Genomic DNA, 19,533 nt, shown 5'->3' on the forward strand with positions numbered 1-19,533 from the left:
CTCTAACTTACTGTCAATGTAGTTGAAAACACAACTTAGGATAAGTTACATTTTATTCTCGGATGTCGTTAAGAACATAGCTGTTGTAGCAATAACATATAAACTTGAAACAAAGTAACTGTTATCTTATTCAATTATAGACCATATAAAACAAAGTATTTGCTTGATTCAAAGTTTTACGTTGTTGTTTGCCTATTATGGAACTTGTACTATCACATAATAAGCTGTGAAAAAATGAAGGTTAAAAAAGTTTTGGTTTTGCTTTGTCCAGTTTTTTCTTCTTCTTTAGATTTATAAAACTACACAGCTTAAAGCAACAAGTTACAGTAATTTTAGTTTTCTTATGTATAGCGTACATAACAGTAACAAGCAAATAAGTTTTTTACTTCTTTTCTTTGCATCATGTTTCAGCTAATCAATTGGTTTATTTCATATGCTTGACAAGATCAGAAAGCTTAAATCAACTAAGTAGATGTAAGCTTTGTAAAATAAAAGATTTATTTATACAAGTTCATCATTTTATTAAGATATTTTGTTGTGTAAATTGTGTACTTGTTAATAGTGTTCTCTTTCTTTTGAACAATCGATGTTGTTTACATTTATGTGTTACATCAGTTTTGAAATAGTTTCAGTTGTAATTTAATCGTAATTGAACAGTATTTTTTAAGGACACTAAACATTGTTTGTTATTAACAGTTTAAAACGTTTTCAGTTAATAAGTCAAAGTTTTATTTCTATTTCTGTTTAAGCGTACTATTTTCATTGAAAAATATAACTAGTTTTTACAGTGACGTAGGCACAGCTTTTTTAAATAAACTAAAAAACAAATGAAATATTGAATTTAAAAAATTTCCACAAAGTAAGCATGAATGAGAATAAGTTTTGTTTTGAAAATAAAGTTAAAAGGAAAAAGTCTACGAAAAAGACACTCAAGTTAGTTAAAGCTTTTCACTAAGCACTCATTAATAGTAAGCAATAAAGTAAGGATTAGAGCAGTTATCTAGCTAGAGTTCCCTTCTTAACAGTTGCATAAAAAAAAGTAAAGTAGAGAAATTGTAGCAAGCTAGGTATTTAATAAATAATGGGTTTATAGTTTGGAGGGAAATAGTTTTTTGATTCTTTTTCACCACAAAGTTGATTAAGTGTGTGTATTTGTGTTGTTGAGTTTAGTAGTCATTAGTAGCTTGTGTAATTAATTGGTGATCCACCTAATCTTTAGATTCAAAAAGTACATAGCTTAAAACAAACAAGTACAGTCGTTTTAAGTTGTCTCAAACATAGTTTAAAAAAGAGTTACAAAAAATGGTAACAAGCTGTTCTTTTTTGCCTTTGAATCATTTCGTAACTTGTCATAGCCACAGAAAAAAATGAGTCCAACAAAACAAGTATGAGCTTTGTAAAGAGAAAGATTATTTCAATTGTATGTTTGTTTTAAACAATCACTGTTGTTTACATTAATTTGATTGTTCAACTTTTAAACAGATCTTTATTGTTTCATTTGCATTCTGATAAATAAGACTAATACACTTTTGACAATCAAACCTCCGTTAAATAACTACCATTGAGTATTTTTAATATCAATGCAAAGTAAAGTTTAATATAAGTCTCATTTAATATAATGTCTTATTAAAGCATAAATTTTTATGTAGTGACAGATCATTGTTTTTTTAATTAAACTAACAACAAATATCTATTTAGTGTTTTTAAAACAAGTCTACAAAATAAAACGAATAAGAATGAGTTTTGTTTAAACAATAAGTTAATTGTATTAATAAGAAATGTAAGTAATTGTAATAAGTAATGTATTCGTAACTTTTTTAAACGTGTTACATGTCTTCAATTGCAATTAAATTGATAAGAAGAACATGTTCAAAAAGTTAAAGCTCGGTTGTGTTACTAATAATCAACAACAACAACTTAAAAATAAAGTCAAAACTAAGACTTTGCTTGTTATAAGTGATATGAATTTTTGTTTAAGAAGATGATACTTTTTTGTAAGCACTTATTTATTGAACTTTTTAGCAGAACTTCAACAAATGAATAAAAGTCTATTGATCTTACAGATGAAAAATCTTACGGACAACATAATCAAGTTAGCTAAACCTCTTTTACAAAGCATTTGATTACAAGCACTACTACTGTTTTTATCATATTAGACTAATGCAATGCTTTTTATACAACATAACGAGTTACAAATTTATAAAGCATTTAAAACAATAAAAATAGTGTGTTTATTTAGTTGAATTTTTAATTTACACAAATAAGAACTTATTTGTACTAAGCTTATATTCTTGTACTTTGAGTAAGCATGAACAGCTGTTTCTATTCTAATGGTGGTCCTAAAAAGGACCGGTTGTTGAGCGATTATTTTGAGCTGGTGTATTTGGTAACAGCTTTAGTTCCTTCTGAAACTGCGTGCTTTGACAACTCGCCGGGGAGCAAGAGCCTGACAGCAGTTTGAATTTCGCGGCTGCTAACAGTTGACCTCTTGTTGTAATGAGCCAAACGTGAAGCCTCTGCTGCAATGCGCTCGAAGATGTCGTTGACAAATGAGTTCATGATTCCCATTGCCTTGCTGGAAATTCCGGTGTCGGGGTGCACTTGCTTCAAAACTTTGTACACGTAGATGCCGAAGCTTTCTTTGTTCCTCCTCCTTCGCTTCTTCTTGCCGTCGACCGGAGCGGTCTTGGCTACTGACTTCTTCGCGCCTTTGGTTGCTGTCATGATGATGTGTGGACTTCTATCTCGGCGCCAGTTTATATGCTGAAAAATTATGCAAATTAGCATAGTTCCGTACGCGAACGATAGCTGGTTTCTCTCACTTCACAATTCTCTCGTTTGTTGTAAATATTTTTGGTGGTCCTGAAAAGGACCTGGTTTTTTTCTAACTTAGGCTGACTTTTTTGAAGCGGTCTTCTTAGGCAATAGTACTGCCTGGATGTTTGGAAGAACACCACCTTGAGCAATTGTGACGCCTCCGAGAAGTTTGTTCAACTCTTCGTCGTTGCGAATAGCTAGTTGCAAATGGCGAGGAATGATCCTGCTTTTCTTGTTGTCACGAGCAGCGTTACCGGCAAGCTCGAGCACTTCTGCGCTCAAGTACTCGAGAACGGCAGCCAGATAAACTGGAGCACCAGCTCCGACTCTTTGGCTGTAGTTGCCGGTGCGCAACAGGCGGTGCACGCGACCGACTGGAAACTGCAGTCCTGCACGGGAAGACCTGCTCTTCGGCTTAGATTTGAGTTTTGATCCTTTACCACGTCCTGACATTTTGTTGTTCGAATGATTGTGATGATAGCTTGCACAGCTCAATATACAACTCATACCTAACCGCGTCAAACGAACAACTAATTTGCATATGTCATAGCTAATGCTTAATCTTGTCACAAAAGTGTTGGAAAACTTTTATATTGAATTAGGTGGTCCTAAAAAGGACCGGGTTTGCTAAAAGCGACTAGCCACCGAAGCCGTACAAGGTTCTTCCTTGACGCTTGAGTGCGTACACGACGTCGAGTGCTGTGACGGTCTTGCGCTTGGCGTGCTCTGTGTATGTTACTGCATCGCGAATAACATTTTCCAAGAAAACTTTCATGACGCCTCTCGTTTCTTCGTAAATCAGTCGCGAGATTCGCTTAACTCCGCCTCGGCGAGCCAAACGGCGGATTGCCGGCTTCGTGATGCCTTGGATGTTATCGCGAAGTACTTTGCGATGGCGCTTAGCACCTCCCTTTCCCAAGCCTTTACCTCCTTTGCCGCGTCCAGACATGTTGTTGAATATACTTATTTCGTCAGTGCGTCGAGTTTATATACAAGCTGTTACGGACGCGTACGGTTAGTACTAACTAATTTGCATACTCAAAAAAGTCTCTTAACTTACATTTTTTCGTTCGGTTAAGTTTTTCTCACTGTCATAGTTTTAAGGTGGCCCTGAAAAGGACCGGTTTTAGCTAACGCTTAAGCTCTTTCGCCACGCATTCTCCTGGCGAGCTGGATGTCTTTGGGCATGATTGTCACACGCTTGGCGTGGATCGCGCAAAGGTTAGTATCTTCGAACAAACCAACGAGGTACGCCTCGCTTGCTTCTTGCAAAGCCATAACGGCACTGCTTTGGAACCTCAAGTCAGTTTTGAAGTCTTGAGCTATTTCGCGTACCAGACGCTGGAAAGGCAACTTGCGCAAAAGAAGCTCAGTTGACTTCTGGTAGCGTCTGATTTCTCTCAGAGCAACTGTGCCGGGCCTGTAGCGATGAGGCTTCTTCACACCTCCGGTAGCGGGTGCGCTCTTGCGAGCGGCCTTGGTGGCCAGCTTTTTCCTTGGAGCCTTGCCTCCGGTTGACTTACGAGCGGTTTGCTTGGTACGAGCCATTTTGATGATAAAACTGTTTGTTGCAAGACAATATATATACTGTTCGCATAGACACGGACGCGAGCGATTCCGCTGTGTAGTCTAATTTGCATATTTTCAACTTAGCATTGTTTTATGCATTTTGAGTTACGTTATATTTTGTTTGAGTGGTCCTGAAAAGGACCTTGGGTAAAAGAACAACTTATTTTTTGCAGCTCTTTTTCTTGGATGCTTTTTTGGCTGCCGGCTTCTTCTTGGTTACTTTCTTCTTCTTGCTTGCAGCTTTTTTAGATGCTGCCTTCTTAGGAGCGCACTTTTTAGCAGGTCGCTTTTTGGCTGCTGGTTTTTTTGCAGCCTTCTTGGGAGCACACTTCTTTTTTGGTTTTTTAGCTGGGGCCTTCTTTGCTGCTGGCTTTTTAGCTACTTTCTTTGTCCTCTTCTTGGGCCCAGCAGCTGGCATTGGAGCAAGCTTGAACGAGCCAGAAGCGCCTTTTCCAGTTGTCTGGAGAAAAGCACCTTTGGTCACGCCGCTGGTAAGTGCTCTCTTCAAGTGAGAATTGGAAGCTGTGAGGTCAAGCTTGTAGGTGTCCACGATAAACTTTTGTATCTTCTGGCGGGATGTACCTTTTCGTTCCTTCATTGCTCCAAGGGCAGAGCTAATCATTTCCCTGTAAGTAGGGTGCTCTGCCTTCTTGGCGCTTGGTCTCTTGGAAGACCTGGCTGCGGCTGGCGCTGGTACTGCTGCTACTGCTGTGGTAGACATGATGAATGAATATTAAAGCGACCAAAACGATACTTGCAAGAGTTACTGACTGTGACGAATTGACTGTTGAGCAGTTATGCTTTGCAAGGTACCTTTTACTTCTTAATATAAGCATTAGCATGTTTGTTTAAGACATATATGCTTATAAAAACTTAGTTGTCTTATTACGAATGTTGAAAAAGTTCCAGTAAGAAAGAAACCATATCTAACTTGTTCTAAAAGTAATTTTTTTTAAAGCATTAGTTTGAAAAGTCCAGAAATAACAGCCTGTATCTTACAGCACACCTCTAAATACATTAAGAAAAACATAAATGAAACAAAACATGTTAACACACTTCCGACTGAGTTTTCCTTTGCCGCTCACCTAAAGTAATAAAGTTTTAACAAAGCACAAGGTTTTTTTTACCTCAAACTTAAACAAAATTTCATTATTTCGATTTCATGGAGTTTTGTTAATCGTAAGTTCTATCAAGTATGTTCAAGTTAATTACAGTTTAAACTAATGTGTAAAAAGTAATTCCAAAAGAATAAAAGAGTTCATTTTGTTTAGCTTTACTAGTTATGATTACTCATAATCAATATACTCATAAGCAATGTACTCAAAACTTTTATTAAACAGACAACTAGATAACTTTGTTCTTGCACATACTAGTAACTTACCTTACAACAAAGTTTTCCAAACAACCTTTCAAAAACGTGCTGTACAGTAACTATGATGATACTTGTTTGAAAGTTGTAAACTATATTTAAACACAAATTTTATTTTTCAGTGTATATGAAAAACTAGTTTAACAGGTAAGTAGTTTAACATTCAATTAGTGTTTCAAACAACTGATTCAAGCTGTTATACAGTTTAAAAAATAACTGATGCAATTTTGCTCGTTAAACTTAAACCTTGATCAAACTAAGAACTTAAACTTTGCAGATTTCAACCGAATAAAGTGTGCTGATAAAAGTGAACAAATGGATTTGGTTGTAAATTTTTCAAACAAAATAAAGTTAATTAAATTCAAAGAAGTAAATAAGTCGAAAAAGCTTATGAACACTAGAACTAAATTTGAACAAAAGCTGATATTTTGGACGAAAAATTTTACGTAAAAAAAGAGGTTGGTTTATTTTTTAAGCAGCATTATATACAAAACAAAATCGAGTAAGAAAATCGAAATGAAAAAGTTTTGAAATAAGATTGACAAACTTAGTGTTTGAATAAGGCTTTGTTTACAATTAGCACTCATAACCTTTCAATCTATCTTTGAAACTTTTTAACTGGAAAATAATGCAGTTAAGTTTTTTTTCAAACTTTGTTTTGTCACTTCTCATAAATTTAAAGTCAGTCGAAACAACATAGAACAACTTAGTACTGTCTTTTAAAGTTTACGATTGAAGTGTTTACCAAGTTAAACATGTGTTTTAACTGCTTTACTGCTAATAGTAATTTCCTAGTTTACTCAACCTAGATTAATCATAATGTTCTGTACCATTGATTTCATTGACTAAATTTCATGATTTCATTGCTTTTCAAAATTCGTAACTAGTTATCTCTAACTTACTGTCAATGTAGTTGAAAACACAACTTAGGATAAGTTACATTTTATTCTCGGATGTCGTTAAGAACATAGCTGTTGTAGCAATAACATATAAACTTGAAACAAAGTAACTGTTATCTTATTCAATTATAGACCATATAAAACAAAGTATTTGCTTGATTCAAAGTTTTACGTTGTTGTTTGCCTATTATGGAACTTGTACTATCACATAATAAGCTGTGAAAAAATGAAGGTTAAAAAAGTTTTGGTTTTGCTTTGTCCAGTTTTTTCTTCTTCTTTAGATTTATAAAACTACACAGCTTAAAGCAACAAGTTACAGTAATTTTAGTTTTCTTATGTATAGCGTACATAACAGTAACAAGCAAATAAGTTTTTTACTTCTTTTCTTTGCATCATGTTTCAGCTAATCAATTGGTTTATTTCATATGCTTGACAAGATCAGAAAGCTTAAATCAACTAAGTAGATGTAAGCTTTGTAAAATAAAAGATTTATTTATACAAGTTCATCATTTTATTAAGATATTTTGTTGTGTAAATTGTGTACTTGTTAATAGTGTTCTCTTTCTTTTGAACAATCGATGTTGTTTACATTTATGTGTTACATCAGTTTTGAAATAGTTTCAGTTGTAATTTAATCGTAATTGAACAGTATTTTTTAAGGACACTAAACATTGTTTGTTATTAACAGTTTAAAACGTTTTCAGTTAATAAGTCAAAGTTTTATTTCTATTTCTGTTTAAGCGTACTATTTTCATTGAAAAATATAACTAGTTTTTACAGTGACGTAGGCACAGCTTTTTTAAATAAACTAAAAAACAAATGAAATATTGAATTTAAAAAATTTCCACAAAGTAAGCATGAATGAGAATAAGTTTTGTTTTGAAAATAAAGTTAAAAGGAAAAAGTCTACGAAAAAGACACTCAAGTTAGTTAAAGCTTTTCACTAAGCACTCATTAATAGTAAGCAATAAAGTAAGGATTAGAGCAGTTATCTAGCTAGAGTTCCCTTCTTAACAGTTGCATAAAAAAAAGTAAAGTAGAGAAATTGTAGCAAGCTAGGTATTTAATAAATAATGGGTTTATAGTTTGGAGGGAAATAGTTTTTTGATTCTTTTTCACCACAAAGTTGATTAAGTGTGTGTATTTGTGTTGTTGAGTTTAGTAGTCATTAGTAGCTTGTGTAATTAATTGGTGATCCACCTAATCTTTAGATTCAAAAAGTACATAGCTTAAAACAAACAAGTACAGTCGTTTTAAGTTGTCTCAAACATAGTTTAAAAAAGAGTTACAAAAAATGGTAACAAGCTGTTCTTTTTTGCCTTTGAATCATTTCGTAACTTGTCATAGCCACAGAAAAAAATGAGTCCAACAAAACAAGTATGAGCTTTGTAAAGAGAAAGATTATTTCAATTGTATGTTTGTTTTAAACAATCACTGTTGTTTACATTAATTTGATTGTTCAACTTTTAAACAGATCTTTATTGTTTCATTTGCATTCTGATAAATAAGACTAATACACTTTTGACAATCAAACCTCCGTTAAATAACTACCATTGAGTATTTTTAATATCAATGCAAAGTAAAGTTTAATATAAGTCTCATTTAATATAATGTCTTATTAAAGCATAAATTTTTATGTAGTGACAGATCATTGTTTTTTTAATTAAACTAACAACAAATATCTATTTAGTGTTTTTAAAACAAGTCTACAAAATAAAACGAATAAGAATGAGTTTTGTTTAAACAATAAGTTAATTGTATTAATAAGAAATGTAAGTAATTGTAATAAGTAATGTATTCGTAACTTTTTTAAACGTGTTACATGTCTTCAATTGCAATTAAATTGATAAGAAGAACATGTTCAAAAAGTTAAAGCTCGGTTGTGTTACTAATAATCAACAACAACAACTTAAAAATAAAGTCAAAACTAAGACTTTGCTTGTTATAAGTGATATGAATTTTTGTTTAAGAAGATGATACTTTTTTGTAAGCACTTATTTATTGAACTTTTTAGCAGAACTTCAACAAATGAATAAAAGTCTATTGATCTTACAGATGAAAAATCTTACGGACAACATAATCAAGTTAGCTAAACCTCTTTTACAAAGCATTTGATTACAAGCACTACTACTGTTTTTATCATATTAGACTAATGCAATGCTTTTTATACAACATAACGAGTTACAAATTTATAAAGCATTTAAAACAATAAAAATAGTGTGTTTATTTAGTTGAATTTTTAATTTACACAAATAAGAACTTATTTGTACTAAGCTTATATTCTTGTACTTTGAGTAAGCATGAACAGCTGTTTCTATTCTAATGGTGGTCCTAAAAAGGACCGGTTGTTGAGCGATTATTTTGAGCTGGTGTATTTGGTAACAGCTTTAGTTCCTTCTGAAACTGCGTGCTTTGACAACTCGCCGGGGAGCAAGAGCCTGACAGCAGTTTGAATTTCGCGGCTGCTAACAGTTGACCTCTTGTTGTAATGAGCCAAACGTGAAGCCTCTGCTGCAATGCGCTCGAAGATGTCGTTGACAAATGAGTTCATGATTCCCATTGCCTTGCTGGAAATTCCGGTGTCGGGGTGCACTTGCTTCAAAACTTTGTACACGTAGATGCCGAAGCTTTCTTTGTTCCTCCTCCTTCGCTTCTTCTTGCCGTCGACCGGAGCGGTCTTGGCTACTGACTTCTTCGCGCCTTTGGTTGCTGTCATGATGATGTGTGGACTTCTATCTCGGCGCCAGTTTATATGCTGAAAAATTATGCAAATTAGCATAGTTCCGTACGCGAACGATAGCTGGTTTCTCTCACTTCACAATTCTCTCGTTTGTTGTAAATATTTTTGGTGGTCCTGAAAAGGACCTGGTTTTTTTCTAACTTAGGCTGACTTTTTTGAAGCGGTCTTCTTAGGCAATAGTACTGCCTGGATGTTTGGAAGAACACCACCTTGAGCAATTGTGACGCCTCCGAGAAGTTTGTTCAACTCTTCGTCGTTGCGAATAGCTAGTTGCAAATGGCGAGGAATGATCCTGCTTTTCTTGTTGTCACGAGCAGCGTTACCGGCAAGCTCGAGCACTTCTGCGCTCAAGTACTCGAGAACGGCAGCCAGATAAACTGGAGCACCAGCTCCGACTCTTTGGCTGTAGTTGCCGGTGCGCAACAGGCGGTGCACGCGACCGACTGGAAACTGCAGTCCTGCACGGGAAGACCTGCTCTTCGGCTTAGATTTGAGTTTTGATCCTTTACCACGTCCTGACATTTTGTTGTTCGAATGATTGTGATGATAGCTTGCACAGCTCAACATAAAACTCATACCTAACCGCGTCGAACGAAAAACTAATTTGCATATGTCATAGCTAATGCTTAATCTGGTCAAAAGTTTTGTAAAATTTTATTTTGACTTAGGTGGTCCTAAAAAGGACCGGGTTTGCTAAAAGCGATTAGCCACCGAAGCCGTACAAGGTTCTTCCTTGACGCTTGAGTGCGTACACGACGTCGAGTGCTGTGACGGTCTTGCGCTTGGCGTGCTCTGTGTATGTTACTGCATCGCGAATAACATTCTCCAAGAAAACTTTCATGACGCCTCTCGTTTCTTCGTAAATCAGTCCCGAGATTCGCTTAACTCCGCCTCGGCGAGCCAAACGGCGGATTGCCGGCTTCGTGATGCCTTGGATGTTATCGCGAAGTACTTTGCCTTTCCCAAGCCTTTACCTCCTTTGCCGCGTCCAGACATGTTGTTGAATATACTTATTTCGTCAGTGCGTCGAGTTTATATACAAGCTGTTACGGACGCGTACGGTTACTACTAACTAATTTGCATACTCAAAAAGTCTCTTAACTTACATTTTTTCGTTCGGTTAAGTTTTTCTCACTGTCAAAGTTTTAAGGTGGCCCTGAAAAGGACCGGTTTTAGCTAACGCTTAAGCTCTTTCGCCACGCATTCTCCTGGCGAGCTGGATGTCTTTGGGCATGATTGTCACACGCTTGGCGTGGATCGCGCAAAGGTTAGTATCTTCGAACAAACCAACGAGGTACGCCTCGCTTGCTTCTTGCAAAGCCATAACGGCACTGCTTTGGAACCTCAAGTCAGTTTTGAAGTCTTGAGCTATTTCACGTACCAGACGCTGGAAAGGCAACTTGCGCAAAAGAAGCTCAGTTGACTTCTGGTAGCGTCTGATTTCTCTCAGAGCAACTGTGCCGGGCCTGTAGCGATGAGGCTTCTTCACACCTCCGGTAGCGGGTGCGCTCTTGCGAGCGGCCTTGGTGGCGAGCTGTTTCCTTGGAGCCTTGCCTCCGGTTGACTTACGAGCGGTTTGCTTGGTACGAGCCATTTTGATGATAAAACTGTTTGTTGCAAGACAGTTTATATACTGTTCGCATAGACACGGACGCGAGCGATTCCGCTGTGTAGTCTAATTTGCATATTTTCAACTTAGCATCGTTCTATGCATTTTGAGCTGCGTTATATTTTGTTTGAGTGGTCCTGAAAAGGACCTTGGGTAAAAGAACAACTTATTTTTTGCAGCTCTTCTTCTTGGATGCTTTTTTGGCTGCCGGCTTCTTCTTGGTTACTTTCTTCTTCTTGCTTGCAGCTTTTTTAGATGCTGCCTTCTTAGGAGCGCACTTTTTAGCAGGTCGCTTTTTGGCTGCTGGTTTTTTTGCAGCCTTCTTGGGAGCACACTTCTTTTTTGGTTTTTTAGCTGCGGCCTTCTTTGCTGCTGGTTTTTTAGCTACTTTTTTTGTCCTCTTCTTGGGCCCAGCAGCTGGCATTGGAGCAAGCTTGAACGAGCCGGAAGCTCCTTTTCCAGTTGTCTGGAGAAAAGCACCTTTGGTCACGCCGCTGGTAAGTGCTCTCTTCAAGTGAGAATTGGAAGCTGTGAGGTCAAGCTTGTAGGTGTCCGCGATAAACTTTTGTATCTTCTGGCGGGATGTACCTTTTCGTTCCTTCATTGCTCCAAGGGCAGAGCTAATCATTTCCCTGTAAGTAGGGTGCTCTGCCTTCTTGGCGCTTGGAAGACCTGGCTGCGGCTGGCGCTGGTACTGCTGCTACTGCTGTGGTAGACATGATGAATGAATATTAAAGCGACCAAAACGATACTTGCAAGAGTTACTGACTGTGACGAATTGACTGTTGAGCAGTTATGCTTTGCAAGGTACCTTTTACTTCTTAATATAAGCATTAGCATGTTTGTTTAAGACATATATGCTTATAAAAACTTAGTTGTCTTATTACGAATGTTGAAAAAGTTCCAGTAAGAAAGAAACCATATCTAACTTGTTCTAAAAGTAATTTTTTTAAAAGAACTAGTTTGAAAAGTCCAGAAATAATAGCCTGTATCTTACAGCACACCTCTAAATACATTAAGAAAAACATAAATGAAACAAAACATGTTAACACACTTCCGACTGAGTTTTCCTTTGCCGCTCACCTAAAGTAATAAAGTTTTAACAAAGCATAAGGTTTTTTTTTACCTCAAACTTAAACAAAATTTCATTATTTCGATTTCATGGAGTTTTGTTAATCGTAAGTTCTATCAAGTATGTTCAAGTTAATTACAGTTTAAACTAATGTGTAAAAAGTAATTCCGAAAGAATAAAAGTGTTCATTTTTTTTAGCTTTACTGCTTATGATTACTCATAAGCAATGTACTCAAAACTTTTGTTAAACAGACAACTAGATAACTTTGTTCTTGCACATACTAGTAACTTACCTTACAACAATGTTTTCCAAACAACATTTCAAAAACGTGCTGTACAGTAACTATGATGATACTTGTTTGAAAGTTGTAAACTACATTTAAACACAAATTTTATTTTTCAGTGTATATGAAAAACTAGTTTAACAGGTAAGTAGTTTAACATTCAATTAGTGTTTCAAACAACTGATTCAAGCTGTTATACAGTTTAAAAAATAACTGATGCAATTTTGCTCGTTAAACTTAAACCTTGATCAAACTAAGAACTTTAACTTTGCAGATTTCAACCGAATAAAGTGTGCTGATAAAAGTGAACAAATGGATTTGGTTGTAAATTTTCCAAACAAAATAAAGTAAATTAAATTCAAAGAAGTAAATAAGTCGAAAAAGCTTATGAACACTAGCACTAAATTTGAACTTTAACAAAAGCTGATACCTTTTGGATGAAAAATTTCACGTAAAAAAAGAGGTTGGTTTATTTTTTAAGCAGCATTATATACAAAATAAAATCGAGTAAGAAAATCGAAATGAAAACGTTTTGAAATAAGATTGACAAACTTGGTGTTTGAATAAAGCTTTGTTTACAATCAGCACTCATAACCTTTCAATCTATCTTTGAAACTTTTTAACTGGAAAATAATGCAATTAAGTTTTTTTTTCAAACTTTGTTTTGTCACTTCTCATAAATTTAAAGTCAGTCGAAACAACATAGAACAACTTACTACTTGTACTGTTTTTTAAAGTTTACGATTGAAGTGTTTACCAAGTTAAACATGTGTTTTAACTGCTTTACTGCTAATAGTGATTTCCTAGTTTACTCAACCTAGATTAATCATAATGTTCTGTACCATTGATTTCATTGACTAAATGTTTTGCTTTTCAAAATTCGTAACTAGTTATCTCTAACTTACTGTTAATGTAGTTAAAAACACAGCTTAGGATAAGTTACATTTTATTCTCGGATGTCGTTAAGAACATAGCTGTTGTAGCAATAACATATAAACTTGAAACAAAGTAACTGTTATCTTATTCAATTATAGACCATATAAAACAAAGTATTTGCTTGATTCAAAGTTTTACATTGTTGTTTGCCTATTATGGAACTTGTACCGTCACATAATAAGCTGTAAAAAAATGAAGGCTAAAAAAGTTTTGGTTTTGCTTTGTCCAGTTTTTTCTTCTTCTTTAGATTTATAAAAACTACACAGCTTAAAGCAACAAGTTACAGTAATTTTAGTTTACTTATGTATAGCGTACATAAGGGTAACAAACAAGTGGTAACAAGTTTTTTACTTCTTTTCTTTGTACCATGTTTTAGCTAATCAATTGGTTTATTTCATATGCTTGACAAGATTAGAAAGCTTAAATCAAGTAAGTAGATGTAAGCTTTGTAAAATAAAAGATTTATTTATACAAGTTCATCATTTTATTAAGGTATTTTGTTTTGTAAATTGTGTACTTGTTAATAGTGTTCTCTTCTTAACAATCGATGTTGTTTACATTTATGTGTTACACCAGTTTTGAATTGTTAAGCATGTTTCAGTTGTAGTTTAATTGTAATTGAACAGCATTTTTTAAGGACACTAAACATTGTTTGTTATTAACAGTTTAAAACGTTTTCAGTTAATAAGTCAAAGTTTTGTTTTTATTTCTGTTTAAGCGTACTATTTTCATTGAAAAATACAAATAGATTTTACAGTGACGTAGGCACAGTATTTTTTTAATAAACTAAAAAACAAATGAAATATTGAATTAAAAAATGTCCACAAAGTTAATGAGAATAAGTTTTATTTGAAAAAGAAAGTTAAAAGGAAAAAGGCCACGAAAAAGACACTCAAGTTAGTTAAAGCTTTTCACTAAGCATTCGATAATAGTAAGCAATAAAGTAAGGATTAGAGCAGTTATCTAGCTAGAGTTCCCTTCTTAACAGTTGCATAAAAAAAGTATAGTAGAGAAATTTGGCAAGCTAGGTATTTAATAAATAATGGGTTTTATAATTTGGAAGGAAATATGTTTTTGATTCTTTATCACCACAAAGTTGATAAAGTATGTTTATTTGTGTTGTTGAGTTTAGTAGTCATTAGTAGCTTGTGTAATTAATTGGTGATCCACCTAATCTTTAGATTTAAAAAGTACATAGCTTAAAACAAACAAGTATCGTCGTTTTGAGTTGTCTCATACATAGTTTAAAAAAGAGTTACAAAAAATTGTAACAAGCTGTTCTTTTTTACCGTGGAATCATTTTGTAATTTGTCATAGCCACAGAAAAAATGAGTTCAACAAAACAAGTATGAGCTTTGTAAGCAGAAAGATTATTTCAATTGTATGTTTGTTTTAAACAATCACTGTTGTCTACATTAGTTTGACTGTTCAACTTTTAAACAGTTTTTTATTGTTTCATTTGCATTCTGATAAATAAAACTAATACTTATTTGACAATCAGACCTTAAATAAATATCATTGAGCATTTTTAGTATCAACGCAAAGTAAATTTTTCTTCTCATTTAATATAATGTCTTATTTAAGCATAAATTTTTGTTTAGTGACAGATTGATTTTTTTATTAAACTAACAACAAATATCTATTGAGTGTTTGAAAAACAAGTTTACAAAGTAAAATGAACTAGTATCAACGCAAAGTAAATTTTTCTTCTCATTTAATATAATGTCTTATTTAAGCATAAATTTTTATTTAGTGACAGATTGATTTTTTTATTAAACTAACAACAAATATCTATTGAGTGTTTGAAAAACAAGTTTACAAAGTAAAATGAACTAGTATCAACGCAAAGTAAATTTTTCTTCTCATTTAATATAATGTCTTATTTAAGCATAAATTTTTATTTAGTGACAGATTGATTTTTTTATTAAACTAACAACAAATATCTATTGAGTGTTTGAAAAACAAGTTTACAAAGTAAAATGAACTAGAATAAGTTTTGTTTAAACAATAAGTTAAACAAGAAAATTCCCACTAAAAAACATTTTTACCTAACATTTAAATACTAGTGAAGCAGAAAAACTTATTCTACATTATCAAAAGTAGTTTAAAATGTCAAGTAGAACTACAAAAAATAAAATAAGTGTAACTAACTAGTAGAAATAAAAACAGAGAAATTCAGTTTTAGAAAGTTTATTTAGAAGTTATTGAAATACACTAACTGTTAATTTTTACCAACACGCACAATGTAGATATAAATTTGTACATTTTTTGTCGCTTAGTTTAAGCTTGTTTGACACTGTTTACTCGACATTAGTCGCTGCTTAAATCAACTGGTGGTCCTGATTACTTTAGATATGTAGAAACATAACTTTCAACAAACTACTAGAGTTGTTAAAGGTCAGTAAGTTGTCTCATATCTAGTTAAAACAAGTACCTTTTACTTTGAAAACTAGAATAATAAATTACTTAAAAAAGTACAAGCAGTTACTTTTTTGTGTTTTACCAAGTTTCAACCAATGAGCTGGTTTGTTTTGTGTGTTTATGTTTTGAATTGAAAATGTTTCTTGAATATGCTAAACAGAAGTTAGCTTTGAAAGAAGGAATATGTTGTTTTACTTGAAAAACACATCTGTAATTTTTGTTTTGAACAACCATTTTTGTATTCATTTATGTATTCGTAACTTTTTAAAACGTGTTACATGGCTTCAATTGCAGTTAAGTTGATAAGAAGAACTCGTTTAAAAAGTTAAAGCTCGGTTGTGTTACTAATAATCAACAACAACTTAAAATAAAGTTACAACTAAGTTTTTGCATGTTATAAGTGATATACATTTTTGTTTAAAAAGATGATACTTTTTTGTAAGCACTTATTTATTGAATGTTTCAACAGAACTTCAGCAAATGAATAAAAACAAGTGTTTTGTACAAAAAGTATTCAGATGAAAAATCTTACGGACAACAAAATCAAGTTAGTTAAACATCTTTTACAAACCATTTGATTACAAGCACTACTACTGTTTTTAGACTAATGCAATGCTTTTTCTACAATATAACGAGTTACAAGTTTATAAAGTATTTGAAACAAAAAAAAAAGTGTGTTCATTCAAGTATATGAGTTTTTAATTTACACAAATAAGAACTTATTTGTACTAAGCTTATATTCTTGTACTTTAAGTAAACATGAACAGCTGGTTCTATTCAAATGGTGGTCCTAAAAAGGACCGGTTGTTTAGCGTTTATTTTGAGCTGGTGTATTTGGTAACAGCTTTAGTTCCTTCTGAAACTGCGTGCTTTGACAACTCGCCGGGGAGCAAGAGCCTGACAGCAGTTTGAATTTCGCGGCTGCTAACAGTTGACCTCTTGTTGTAATGAGCCAAACGTGAAGCCTCTGCTGCAATGCGCTCGAAGATGTCGTTGACAAATGAGTTCATGATTCCCATTGCCTTGCTGGAAATTCCGGTGTCGGGGTGCACTTGCTTCAAAACTTTGTACACGTAGATGCCAAAGCTTTCTTTGTTCCTCCTCCTTCGCTTCTTCTTGCCGTCGACCGGAGCGGTCTTGGCTACTGACTTCTTCGCGCCTTTGGTTGCTGTCATGATGATGTGTGGACTTCTGTCTCGGCGCCGGTTTATATGCTGTAAAATTATGCAAATTAGCATAGTTCCGTACGCGAACGATAGCTAGTTTCTCTCACTTCACAATTCTCTCGTTTGTTGTAAATATTTTTGGTGGTCCTGAAAAGGACCTGGTTTTTTTTTAACTTAGGCTGACTTTTTTGAAGCGGTCTTCTTAGGCAATAGTACTGCCTGGATGTTTGGAAGAACACCACCTTGAGCAATTGTGACGCCGCCGAGAAGTTTGTTCAACTCTTCGTCGTTGCGAATAGCTAGTTGCAAATGGCGAGGAATGATCCTGCTTTTCTTGTTGTCACGAGCAGCGTTACCGGCAAGCTCGAGCACTTCTGCGCTCAAGTACTCGAGAACGGCAGCCAGATAAACTGGAGCACCAGCTCCGACTCTTTGGCTGTAGTTGCCGGTGCGCAACAGGCGGTGCACGCGACCGACTGGAAACTGCAGTCCTGCACGGGAAGACCTGCTCTTCGGCTTAGATTTGAGTTTTGATCCTTTACCACGTCCTGACATTTTGTTGTTCGAATGATTGTGATGATAGCTTGCACAGCTCAACATAAAACTCATACCTAACCGCGTCGAACAAAAAACTAATTTGCATATGTCATAGCTAATGCTTAATCTTGTCAGAAATGTTGTAAAACTTTTATATTGAATTAGGTGGTCCTAAAAAGGACCGGGTTTGCTAAAAGCGATTAGCCACCGAAGCCGTACAAGGTTCTTCCTTGACGCTTGAGTGCGTACACGACGTCGAGTGTGTGACGGTCTTGCGCTTGGCGTGCTCTGTGTATGTTACTGCATCGCAAATAACATTTTCCAAGAAAACTTTCATGACGCCTCTCGTTTCTTCGTAAATCAGTCCCGAGATTCGCTTAACTCCGCCTCGGCGAGCCAAACGGCGGATTGCCGGCTTCGTGATGCCTTGGATGTTATCGCGAAGCACTTTGCGATGGCGCTTAGCACCTCCCTTTCCCAAGCCTTTACCTCCTTTGCCGCGTCCAGACATGTTGTTGAATATACTTATTTCGTCAGTGCGTCGAGTTTATATACAAGCTGTTACGGACGCGTACGGTTACTACTAACTAATTTGCATACTCAAAAAGTCTCTTAACTTACATTTAAGTTAAGTTATTTCGTTTGGTCAAGTTTTTCTCACTGTCAAAGTTTTAAGGTGGCCCTGAAAAGGACCGGTTTTAGCTAACGCTTAAGCTCTTTCGCCACGCATTCTCCTGGCGAGCTGGATGTCTTTGGGCATGATTGTCACACGCTTGGCGTGGATCGCGCAAAGGTTAGTATCTTCGAACAAACCAACGAGGTACGCCTCGCTTGCTTCTTGCAAAGCCATAACGGCACTGCTTTGGAACCTCAAGTCAGTTTTGAAGTCTTGAGCTATTTCGCGTACCAGACGCTGGAAAGGCAACTTGCGCAAAAGAAGCTCAGTTGACTTCTGGTAGCGTCTGATTTCTCTCAGAGCAACTGTGCCGGGCCTGTAGCGATGAGGCTTCTTCACACCTCCGGTAGCGGGTGCGCTCTTGCGAGCGGCCTTGGTGGCCAGCTTTTTCCTTGGAGCCTTGCCTCCGGTTGACTTACGAGCGGTTTGCTTGGTACGAGCCATTTTGATGATAAAACTGTTTGTTGCAAGACAGTTTATATACTGTTCGCATAGACACGGACGCGAGCGATTCCGCTGTGTAGTCTAATTTGCATATTTTCAACTTAGCATTGTTTTATGCATTTTGAGTTACGTTATATTTTGTTTGAGTGGTCCTGAAAAGGACCTTGGGTAAAAGAACAACTTATTTTTTACAGCTCTTCTTCTTGGATGCTTTTTTGGCTGCCGGCTTCTTCTTGGTTACTTTCTTCTTCTTGCTTGCAGCTTTTTTAGATGCTGCCTTCTTAGGAGCGCACTTTTTAGCAGGTCGCTTTTTGGCTGCTGGTTTTTTTGCAGCCTTCTTGGGAGCACACTTCTTTTTTGGTTTTTTAGCTGGGGCCTTCTTTGCTGCTGGCTTTTTAGCTACTTTCTTTGTCCTCTTCTTGGGCCCAGCAGCTGGCATTGGAGCAAGCTTGAACGAGCCAGAAGCGCCTTTTCCAGTTGTCTGGAGAAAAGCACCTTTGGTCACGCCGCTGGTAAGTGCTCTCTTCAAGTGAGAATTGGAAGCTGTGAGGTCAAGCTTGTAGGTGTCCGCGATATACTTTTGTATCTTCTGGCGGGATGTACCTTTTCGTTCCTTCATTGCTCCAAGGGCAGAGCTAATCATTTCCCTGTAAGTAGGGTGCTCTGCCTTCTTGGCGCTTGGTCTCTTTGAAGACCTGGCTGCGGCTGGCGCTGGTACTGCTGCTACTGCTGTGGTAGACATGATGAATGAATATTAAAGCGACCAAAACGATACTTGCAAGAGTTACTGACTGTGACGAATTGACTGTTGAGCAGTTATGCTTTGCAAGGTACCTTTTACTTCTTAATATAAGCATTAGCATGTTTGTTTAAGACATATATGCTTATAAAAACTTAGTTGTCTTATTACGAATGTTGAAAAAGTCCCAGTAAGAAAGAAACCATATCTAACTTGTTCTAAAAGTAATTTTTTTTAAAGCATTAGTTTGAAAAG

General features: G+C 35.4%; 11 protein-coding genes and 2 pseudogenes across 11 annotated transcripts; all 13 read right to left on the reverse strand.

Annotated features, from left to right (window-relative positions):
• Positions 1-2,364: 2,364 nt before the first annotated feature.
• On the reverse strand, positions 2,365-2,724 carry LOC145844989 (histone H2B 1/2-like). The gene has a single exon (XM_082952408.1). It carries the CDS (start codon positions 2,722-2,724, stop codon positions 2,365-2,367), a length of 360 nt encoding a protein of 119 aa, XP_082808534.1.
• Positions 2,725-2,889: 165 nt separating this feature from the next.
• On the reverse strand, positions 2,890-3,270 carry LOC145844990 (histone H2A). Its single transcript, XM_082952409.1, has one exon. It carries the CDS (start codon positions 3,268-3,270, stop codon positions 2,890-2,892), a length of 381 nt encoding a protein of 126 aa, XP_082808535.1.
• Positions 3,271-3,454: 184 nt separating this feature from the next.
• LOC145844494 (histone H4-like) lies at positions 3,455-3,766 on the reverse strand. Its single transcript, XM_082951893.1, has one exon. It carries the CDS (start codon positions 3,764-3,766, stop codon positions 3,455-3,457), a length of 312 nt encoding a protein of 103 aa, XP_082808019.1.
• A 188-nt stretch (positions 3,767-3,954) lies between these two features.
• On the reverse strand, positions 3,955-5,107 carry LOC145844991 (uncharacterized). Its single transcript, XM_082952410.1, has 2 exons — positions 4,643-5,107; positions 3,955-4,293 (listed from the first exon to the last, which is right to left on the reverse strand). The coding sequence occupies exons 1-2, from the start codon at positions 5,105-5,107 to the stop codon at positions 3,955-3,957; spliced, it is 804 nt and encodes a 267-aa protein (XP_082808536.1).
• Positions 5,108-9,010: 3,903 nt separating this feature from the next.
• LOC145844993 (histone H2B 1/2-like) lies at positions 9,011-9,370 on the reverse strand. The gene has a single exon (XM_082952411.1). The coding sequence runs from the start codon at positions 9,368-9,370 to the stop codon at positions 9,011-9,013; it is 360 nt and encodes a 119-aa protein (XP_082808537.1).
• Positions 9,371-9,535: 165 nt separating this feature from the next.
• LOC145844994 (histone H2A) lies at positions 9,536-9,916 on the reverse strand. The gene has a single exon (XM_082952412.1). The coding sequence runs from the start codon at positions 9,914-9,916 to the stop codon at positions 9,536-9,538; it is 381 nt and encodes a 126-aa protein (XP_082808538.1).
• A 181-nt stretch (positions 9,917-10,097) lies between these two features.
• On the reverse strand, positions 10,098-10,390 carry LOC145844484 (histone H4-like; annotated as a pseudogene).
• Positions 10,391-10,577: 187 nt separating this feature from the next.
• Positions 10,578-10,988, reverse strand: LOC145844995 (histone H3). Its single transcript, XM_082952413.1, has one exon. It carries the CDS (start codon positions 10,986-10,988, stop codon positions 10,578-10,580), a length of 411 nt encoding a protein of 136 aa, XP_082808539.1.
• A 181-nt stretch (positions 10,989-11,169) lies between these two features.
• On the reverse strand, positions 11,170-13,664 carry LOC145844996 (uncharacterized). Its single transcript, XM_082952415.1, has 2 exons — positions 13,626-13,664; positions 11,170-11,703 (listed from the first exon to the last, which is right to left on the reverse strand). The coding sequence occupies exons 1-2, from the start codon at positions 13,662-13,664 to the stop codon at positions 11,170-11,172; spliced, it is 573 nt and encodes a 190-aa protein (XP_082808541.1).
• Positions 13,665-16,531: 2,867 nt separating this feature from the next.
• LOC145844997 (histone H2B 1/2-like) lies at positions 16,532-16,891 on the reverse strand. The gene has a single exon (XM_082952416.1). The coding sequence runs from the start codon at positions 16,889-16,891 to the stop codon at positions 16,532-16,534; it is 360 nt and encodes a 119-aa protein (XP_082808542.1).
• A 165-nt stretch (positions 16,892-17,056) lies between these two features.
• On the reverse strand, positions 17,057-17,437 carry LOC145844998 (histone H2A). The gene has a single exon (XM_082952417.1). It carries the CDS (start codon positions 17,435-17,437, stop codon positions 17,057-17,059), a length of 381 nt encoding a protein of 126 aa, XP_082808543.1.
• Positions 17,438-17,619: 182 nt separating this feature from the next.
• LOC145844483 (histone H4-like) lies at positions 17,620-17,930 on the reverse strand (annotated as a pseudogene).
• A 198-nt stretch (positions 17,931-18,128) lies between these two features.
• LOC145844999 (uncharacterized) lies at positions 18,129-19,281 on the reverse strand. Its single transcript, XM_082952418.1, has 2 exons — positions 18,817-19,281; positions 18,129-18,467 (listed from the first exon to the last, which is right to left on the reverse strand). Exons 1-2 carry the CDS (start codon positions 19,279-19,281, stop codon positions 18,129-18,131), a joined length of 804 nt encoding a protein of 267 aa, XP_082808544.1.
• Positions 19,282-19,533: the final 252 nt, after the last annotated feature.

The sequence above is a fragment of the Thalia democratica genome, chromosome 9 (genome assembly GCF_965202585.1).
Source record: "Thalia democratica chromosome 9, ktThaDemo2.hap1.1, whole genome shotgun sequence".
In the NCBI taxonomy this organism is placed as follows: Eukaryota; Metazoa; Chordata; class Thaliacea; order Salpida; family Salpidae; genus Thalia; species Thalia democratica.

Bases quoted from the DNA above. Each gene is read 5' to 3' on its own strand.
- LOC145844989 (XM_082952408.1), bottom strand. From the start codon at position 2,724: ATGACAGCAACCAAAGGCGCGAAGAAGTCAGTAGCCAAGACCGCTCCG.
- LOC145844990 (XM_082952409.1), bottom strand. From the start codon at position 3,270: ATGTCAGGACGTGGTAAAGGATCAAAACTCAAATCTAAGCCGAAGAGC.
- LOC145844494 (XM_082951893.1), bottom strand. From the start codon at position 3,766: ATGTCTGGACGCGGCAAAGGAGGTAAAGGCTTGGGAAAGGGAGGTGCT.
- LOC145844991 (XM_082952410.1), bottom strand. From the start codon at position 5,107: ATGTCTACCACAGCAGTAGCAGCAGTACCAGCGCCAGCCGCAGCCAGG. The intron at 4,294-4,642 runs GCAGCATCTAAA...CTGGCCACCAAG, and splicing joins AAAAGTGCGCTCCTAAGAAG to GCCGCTCGCAAGAGCGCACC.
- LOC145844993 (XM_082952411.1), bottom strand. From the start codon at position 9,370: ATGACAGCAACCAAAGGCGCGAAGAAGTCAGTAGCCAAGACCGCTCCG.
- LOC145844994 (XM_082952412.1), bottom strand. From the start codon at position 9,916: ATGTCAGGACGTGGTAAAGGATCAAAACTCAAATCTAAGCCGAAGAGC.
- LOC145844995 (XM_082952413.1), bottom strand. From the start codon at position 10,988: ATGGCTCGTACCAAGCAAACCGCTCGTAAGTCAACCGGAGGCAAGGCT.
- LOC145844996 (XM_082952415.1), bottom strand. From the start codon at position 13,664: ATGGTACAAAGAAAAGAAGTAAAAAACTTGTTACCACTT. The intron at 11,704-13,625 runs GTTTGTTACCCT...CCACAGCAGTAG, and splicing joins TAAAAAACTTGTTACCACTT to CAGCAGTACCAGCGCCAGCC.
- LOC145844997 (XM_082952416.1), bottom strand. From the start codon at position 16,891: ATGACAGCAACCAAAGGCGCGAAGAAGTCAGTAGCCAAGACCGCTCCG.
- LOC145844998 (XM_082952417.1), bottom strand. From the start codon at position 17,437: ATGTCAGGACGTGGTAAAGGATCAAAACTCAAATCTAAGCCGAAGAGC.
- LOC145844999 (XM_082952418.1), bottom strand. From the start codon at position 19,281: ATGTCTACCACAGCAGTAGCAGCAGTACCAGCGCCAGCCGCAGCCAGG. The intron at 18,468-18,816 runs GCAGCATCTAAA...CTGGCCACCAAG, and splicing joins AAAAGTGCGCTCCTAAGAAG to GCCGCTCGCAAGAGCGCACC.